This window comes from Molothrus ater, chromosome Z (assembly GCF_012460135.2).
Source record: "Molothrus ater isolate BHLD 08-10-18 breed brown headed cowbird chromosome Z, BPBGC_Mater_1.1, whole genome shotgun sequence".
NCBI lineage: Eukaryota > Metazoa > Chordata > Aves > Passeriformes > Icteridae > Molothrus > Molothrus ater.
Window position 1 is genome coordinate 33,548,876 of NC_050511.2, and position 8,252 is coordinate 33,557,127.

The 8,252-nt window shown below is 38.4% G+C and overlaps 1 protein-coding gene across 1 annotated transcript in view; it reads right to left on the minus strand.

Moving 5' to 3' along the window:
- The window catches only part of SLC24A2 (solute carrier family 24 member 2), a 160,139-nt gene that overhangs the window by 43,978 nt on the left and 107,909 nt on the right, over positions 1-8,252 (minus strand). The window contains exon 7 of the mRNA XM_054517895.1: positions 2,519-2,551. Coding sequence (XP_054373870.1) covers positions 2,519-2,551 — 33 coding nt within the window. The remainder of the gene's footprint in view (positions 1-2,518; positions 2,552-8,252) is intronic.

Sequence of the window (8,252 nt, forward strand, 5' to 3'; positions counted from 1 at the left end):
TATTTCTCTTCACTCTCCTGCAACTAAGATCTTGGCTACAGACTGTAGTTGACCCAAGTAAGGCCAGAAATTAGCCTGACTCAGAGTTTCTAGAACTTCTTATAAGCCATACAGCTATTTTAGAGACAGCAACCTGCATTACTAAAGGTGTGTATCCCTTCACGGAAAAGTCAGACGATGACTTTTGTCAGACATGTATCCCTTCATGTAAAGTCAGACTGAAAGAAAATAATTGTGGATTTCTTCAACAAGCATGAGACTTTCACTTTTCATAAAAAACATATTTGTATGAGAATTCATGTCACACTCCTCCAAGTTCATTAAAAGCTTCAAAGTTGATATATCTATTACCTAAAACAAAACTGGTAAAAAGAAATTACTGATGGCAACCCTCTAATTTTTAGCACAATTACATGGTTGTATTTACTAAACACTCCTTTTGTTTGACTTCTACAGTCATGAAGGTGTCAAGGCTTCTTTAATTTGCCTTTTTAAAAAAGAAGGCAAAAAATTTGGTCAAAGGAATTAGAGGAATTCATATAATAACATCAAGGAGCACAAGGATGTCTTTACTGTTTTTTCTGCTAGATGTCAAGGTTTTGAGAAAATTTAATTAGATGATCAGTCTCAGCCAAAACAGAAAAAGGAGGCCACTTTAAAACTTTTCTAGATAAGTTGTAGTGACTATCCAAACTAAACTGGAATCAAAGTTGGATTTGGTTTCAGCAGTGATGTTAGATTGGAACAAAGATCTCTTGATGCTAAGAACTTCTGAAAGATCTAGTGAAGATTAAAACTGTTAAATGTTACAGTTTTAAAATTAGAGTCCTAACCTCTAAGAGATCTTTAAAAAAAGAAAATGCCTTTTTACTTACACTATTAGAGGAAAAATATACAAAAAATCCCACAAACTGAAGGCTAACAGGAATTGTGAATTTTAAATAGAAACAATTATTTGAAATAATTTTTTCAGTGAATCTAATCTTATTCTGACTCCTATCATTTACAAACTTCCTAAACCTCTTAGCTTTCTTACTGAGTAATTATATCCCATCTGGGATAGACTGGGACTGCAATGGGAGTTTGTACATAGTATCATTGCAGAATGCAGGACAAAACAAAAATTCTTTTAAAAAGCAAAATACTTATTCTCCTACTACATCTGGATAATCAGATGCTGTACCCTACATTTTCACTTGTGGACATTCCAGCTGCCAGTTCTTCAAAAATGGAGGCTTTGCCATTGAGCTATTTCAGTGGAAAATACAAAAAGATCCCTTTTGGATATAAGTGATAAAGTTTAAAATTGCATTGAATTTCAAACTTACATATTTTTTTGCTTCTACTACTACAAGTAGTGCTTTATTAAAGATCCTAAACAAATGCAGAAAATATTATAAATAAAGTCTTTCAGGTACTTGGCTATTGGTAGTACATTGAGAGTAACTAAATCACTTACTACTTTGTGCATCATGAAAGGTGACCACATCTAGTAACATGTGGTCACCTTTCATCCCTTTAAATTGCAAGCCTTCTATTCCTGTTCTCTCTCCTCATGTGTCCTTGCCTTTTTTTTTTTAATTTTAGGTGGTTTTGCCATAAAAAATAATTTTATTAGAGTTGTTTGCTTTTCTATAATTGGCTTATTGCAATTTTATCAAGCTGGAGTGTGAATAGAAATATAACTAAATGAATTTACAATCATATCAGCAGAGTTCTGGGCAGCTTAAGATAGTGACAACATCCAAAAGTTAGATCTACCTGTTATTTTGCTCTTAGTGCAACATTTAAAATGAAAAGTGAAAATCCACTGTTTTCAGTCTATACTATCTAACAAATCTCCTTGTGGTGACAAATGGAAATTTATTGGGGTTATAATTGATATGGGCTGAAGAGCAAATATTTTTAAGGGGATGGTCAATGACATATGCAATGGAGCAGAAAGTACATTAAATTACTACTGCAAGTCAGACCCAGATTTTGATATTTTTAGGTGTTTTTATTTCACTTAAATTAAAGAAAAACATGAAATTGCTTGTTGTTGAGAGCTTTGTTTCTTCTCCCATCATAAGATACCTTTTTCCATCTGCCATCAACTGTTAAAGACAAGCATCAAACATTCTCTACAATGTAGTAACTCCAAAAGACAACCAATACAACAGAATTGAGTTGGCCAGGATCAAACACAATTCCTGCTGACTTTGAAGATAATATTTATCTTCAAACAATTTTCAAATATTCATGAAAATGGGAATTTCAAGGTGTAGAAGTGAAAGCCTCCTTCTGCTGATGATATTGGGAGTCCAACAACTGATTCCAGTGGGATCAGGATTTCCTTGAGTGTCTGTTGGGCCAGACACTGTAGGGTCTGGAAACCTACAACTCCGACTAATCAAATTTCAGATGTTTTGCTTTCCAGCATACCCAAGGAGAATAACAGCAGACAGCATGTCTTCCTTTCAGTAGCCAGTCATAAAATCCAATCAACTTGTGGATGATGAAATCATCTGTCATGTACAAGCTGTACTAAAGGAAATCTCCCACTTTTCAGCTTCAATGGAATGTCCCTCACAGACACTAATATTCCCTGATCTGTACAGCTTTATACATTGCTTATGTTCTTTGTTGTTCATATTTTTAACAAAGAAATACTGAGTTAGGAAGAAACTTAAAATGAAGCTAAAACCATTAAGCATGTAAATACATAATCAGGAAAAGTTTACCCTGTGCTGGGATCATGTTTGTATTCTATATGTCTTCCTTGCATTCTCTGTAGGAAATCCCAAGAATACACTGTCTGAAGAACAGGGCAACACTGGAAAAAATTATGAGGAAGAGAAACAAGAATTCTGCCTGCAGTGTACAGCTTGAGTAGATTGAAGTTAACACAACAGGGCATGCAGAAGTAAATAGTGAAAACTGACAACAAAACCAACACAAGGACTACATTTCAGATTCAAAACTAAATTAAAAAGGCATTAGAAAATTTTCATTATTTAACTTTTTCCACCTACAAAGATCAATACAGATTTTAAAGGGAGACCTATGCTTCAATTTTATGTAAGTAGAAATCTTCTCAATGACACTAACACAACAATGAGTTGTGCCTTCTCTCTGAGTCTTGGGAACCTCTGATAAGCAGATCTGACACTGCTACAGAGTTGGAGAGCATTAACAAAGAGCTGAATTTTCCCACTGAACTGCCCTTTCTGAGAAAAATCTGCAAGGCTTTCATTGCCTACAAAGTTATGTATAACCAAACCACAGAGAGTTTTAATATCTGTGGGTAGGATAAAAGTTGCAAGCCTTCTCACCCTATAGTCATGGAAGTGCAACCTCTGTTACCTAGAAAAAGCAAGACCTACATGCCCAAAGTATGACAAGAATGAAATGGTTCCTGTATGTAAGCTAAATAGATCCACTCAGTAAAATAATTTAGACTTTGAATATCTACTTCTTTGATTGTCACTATATATTTATGATTGACATAAAAAATAGTCAGTGGAACCAAAACCTCATAATAAAATTGTCTTCACTAGCCCAAGATATCATTTTTCTCTATGCCAAAATCACACATTTTTATAGACAGCTCAGGTTCCACAGCTGTTACAGTGACATTTATATCTTCTGTGTATTACAAAGAAGTTTGTAAATACAAGTGTATCCATTCTTGGCTTTGAAGTCCTAAGTAATACTGGAGGAAACAGCTATCTAATTTCTCTCTCTCTCTCTCTCTCTCTCTCTCTCTCTCTCTCTCTCTCTCTCTTTCTGACAGATGTGAACTAGGCTATCTAAAATACTGTCTCTGCCTATTTAAATAGATGTGCCCTTAGCTGCATGTAGCCCATATGGGTTTCTACTCTACTTATGCTGTTGCTGACTCTGGCATTATGGGGTGTTTGATGTTGGAGACACTTTTAAAATACTCATCTCATCTACATTATCATGGAAGCACAGGTATCTAAGTTAGAAGCACAATTTTGGTGGTCTCTACCACAGCTGAAATGCAGCGAAAGGTGGAAGAAGACCTTGCTGGAGAATGATGTGCCTCACTGCTTCACCTATCTCATCTAGATGTTTGAAAACTTTCCCAGGAAAAAGCTTTCTTCCTGCAAATGACTGTGTGGAGAGTCATGCCACCGAAAGCAAGAAAAGTGCCACTGCAGCAATGGTGACCCAGCAGCACCCTTAAGGTGCTCCACTAGGGAGAGCACTGCCACCAGGTCAAGGAGGTGGTATTTTGTTTACACCAGCACTCATGAGATATAGGTGGGTGCTGGGACCAGTCCCAGGCTCACCAGTACAAGGCAGTCATAGACATACCAGAACCAGTCCAGCATTGGGCCACAAAGATTATGACTGGAACACTTCTCATCAGAGAGGCTGAGACTGTTCAGCCTGGAGGAAAGCAGGTTCAGGGAGCTCTTATCCCCATGTATAAGCCTGATGGGACAGAAAGAAAAAAAGGGAACAACACTTCCCTCAGAAGTCCCCATTGACAGGGGAAGAGTCAATGGAGATGAACTAAAAACCAGAAAATTCCATCCAGACACATATTAGGATGATGAGCAAACACTGAAATGTGTCTCCCAAAAAGACTGTGGAGTCTCCATTTATGAACATTTTCAAATCATGACTGGAAGCTGTCATAGTCAACCTGCTGAAGCCAATCCTGCTTGAGCAGGAGATTGTACTAGCTGGATTCTGTAATGCAAAATGTCCCTTTCAACCTAAATGAGAAAAACCACCTCACTTTTGTGAAAGCTAGACATATAAAAAGAGTATGAGTATCTGCCTGACATGACACTACACTTTGAAGGTCAGCCTAATTGTCTTTTTCATTGGTTTCTCACCATCGTATCAGACTGAATATCATGGGAAGGAATTAAAGAGAAAACACTGTATTCTGATTAATAGCTACTAATATATATCCAAGCCTGGCAGGGAGCCCCCAGCTTCTCTGGCAGAAATCCCTTGCCAACATTTCAGTCTGCAGCTGAGAGGAGAGCTAGAATGGTCTCAGCACTGTGCTCAGAGGACTGTTTTTCCTTGATGGGACAGAAGAAGAGCCAAGGACAAGCAGAGTAGGAACAAAGTTACAAGAAGAAGGATGCTCAGGTTCTTTGCAGGCCCATGGGTATGCCTAAAGGATGCTCAAGATTTATTAATTATTTAAAGCAGAGATAGTTAATAACATACAATATTACTTCTATAAATTTTGTCTAGATTTGTGTATTTCTTCATGTTAAATAAAATACTTTTGTGCCTATATAGTTCTGAAGATGTATTTCTTTCTTCTCTGGCATGGTGCTAGGAAGTGGTGAGGCCACACCTCGAGTGCTGTGTCTAGTTCTGGGCCCTCAGTTTGGGAAGGACATTGAGACATTTGAGCACGTCCAGAGGACAGGAATGAGGCTGGTGAGGGCTTGGAACACAAGCTCTGTGAGGAACAACTGAGGGAGCTGGGGTGTCTCAGCCTGGAGAAAAGGAGACTCACAGATGACCTTATCACTCTCTACAATCTCCTGAAAGGTGGAGTTGGTTTCTTCTCCCAGGCAACCACTGACAGAATGAGAGGTCACAGTCTTAAGCTGTGCCAAGGGAAGTTTAGGTTAGATGTCAGGAAAAATTTCTCAACTGAAAGCATGATTGGGCAGTGGAATAGTATGCCCAGGAAGACGGTGGAGTCACCATCCCTGGACATGTTTAAAAAAGGCTGGATGTGGCACTCAGTGCTGTGGTTGAGTTGATGAGGAGGTGTTAGGTATAGGTTGGACTCTATGATCTCAAATTTCTTTTCCAACCTAGTTCATTCTGTCATTCTCTGATTCTGCTCTTTTGTGAAGTGCACTCAAGTCCTGCTGCATAACAGAATCAAAGAATGGTTAAGGTTGAAAAAGATTTTTGAGACCCATGTTCTGGAGATGAGGAAAGTGGAAGTGGTCAGGCTACTTCAGCCATGCAGGAACTGAGCATTACCCCTGAGCTGGTGTAAACTGAGCTGCCTGGCCTTACTTCTCTGAAGATACAGCAAATAAACAGCTTCAGGCAAACAATGGCACCAATGGCAGTGAGCACAGACATGATCTCACCTAGGCCATGGACAGAGTAAAAACAGAAGTTTTTTGCAAAATGAGACAAAAGCTGGGAGGCTGCTGAGTAACCGTCCAGGCAAAGGCCACCCAACCTCTGCCAGATGTCTTTTGGGTGAGCTGACAGTTTTCATGACATCTAAGAAAAGTATCCAAGCAGCAGGAGCAAATGAAGCAGAACAGCTCGCAGTGAATGGAAAAGTTGGAAAATTCTTAACACCAATATGTAGGAAAACAACAGCATCTACCAAGCCATTATGAATAATTCACTACTATCTCAAAAACTTTGAGTATTCTTCTTTATTTTCCTGAGAAGTATGAATGCAGGTTTTCTCTTTTTTTTGTCAAAACAGTGACAGTACTGTACTGTTCTGTGTTCAGTGAAGGAAGTGACAGAATTGTAAGCTCAGCTTTATGTAACAGAAGGTTACTTCTCTCACCAATAACATGCACCATATTTATATCTTCAAAAAAACCCTACAGATTATAAGATAAACAATTCATTTTCTGCAGAAGTACATCCTGTAGTTTTCCATTTTGGAAACAGGACTTGAGATGGGAATAGGAGAAAATTGCTTAAGATACCCGCTTCTCACTGGGGACTAAGCCATGACAGAGATTTATATCACACCCATTTTCATGCAGAGGATGTCATTTGCATATGAGTTATAGCCTTGTCACACAGAGAAAGAAAGTCAGCAACTAGCTAAATCTTCACTTGTGGGAGATGTTTTGCTGGCCTGTAGCACCTTATCAGCAGGCAGAAAAGGGGTGCTATGATAATGAAAAAAATCTCATTCTTCCTGTGTCTTGAAAAAGCTGTGCAAGAAAAACAATGTAGCCTCAGATTGCACTGGTGGTCTAAATCCTCACTTCAGTGCTGGAATCCTCCTGCTCAACAGAGTACCAGCAGAAGCCTCCAGAGAGAAAATGCTCCCTCCACACTTCTGAAGGAATCATCTTTACAGCAACCTACAGCTTATAGGGAGAAGGTAGGATTACTATTCACGGCACACTTTCATAAAAAATACCTACCATCTTATTCTTGCCCTGCTCCCACTGCAAAACAACAGCCATCTTCTATTAAAAATGTAAAGGGATCTTTGCAAAACCTACACTTCCATAACCCAGGAATATCCCGTTCAAAACTAGGACAAAGTTATCTGAGTTTCAGGACTCAGAAGAAAACAGCTACAAATGATCAATGATTGTCATGATTTATGTTCAGGTTGCTTGGATTTTGGACTGGGGCCTGACCAACACAGCAGGTCAGATGATGCCATCCTTATTCATATGGGTAATGTTGTTATGAACAGACCAGCTGGATTGCAAGGCTAGCACTTAAGCAGAAGCAAATATGGCATAGGATTTCCTGGGGATTAATGACTGGCTGAGAGTTGATGATAGCCAGAAACACAGGCAGTCATTAATCTTAATCCTCAGGAAATGATGTCTATCAAGGTCATTATTTCTGTAATTAGATAAAAGCAAACAAATACCTAATGTCATACAGATATTTGTATTTTTAATGAATGATGATGTCTCAGCTGTAATGTAAAGTTCACATCTCATTAACAAACTTCCTATACATTCACCTGCTAGAGTGGCTGAACTCTTATCTTCTTTAAGCTTTATGCTGAGACCAAGATTTTGAAGGGGAGAAGCCTTTCTTGTCTAGACTGTTAAATCCACAGCATGACTGCACACCTGCCTGATTATGAAGAGCCAAATATCCAGCAGCTCCCACTGATCTCAGATATTACTCATCTGTCAGAGGCAGGCTGAACGCCTTGCAAGCCTGCTGATTCTGGAGAGTTTGCAAGTTGGCTTTTAAAAGACAGCCACAAGCCATACAAAGCCACATTTATTATGTGAAAAGGGAAAAGAAGGATAGGGTCATAAGTGTGCAATAGTATATAGGGACTGCTCTGTTTATTGACATTTTTGGAAAGTAAATCTTACTCTATCATTTCATGTTATCCTACTTGCAATCAAGTGCATTTTTAATATGCTTTCAATTGCAGCAGAGGTTGGTTCTGACTTCACAAATGAATTATTCAGAAGTAAATTTGATGAGCTGGTTTTCTATAAATACACTGAATGTTAATGCAGTAAATAATGGTGTTTTAGGTCAAGCTGATCTTTAACAGTCATATGGCC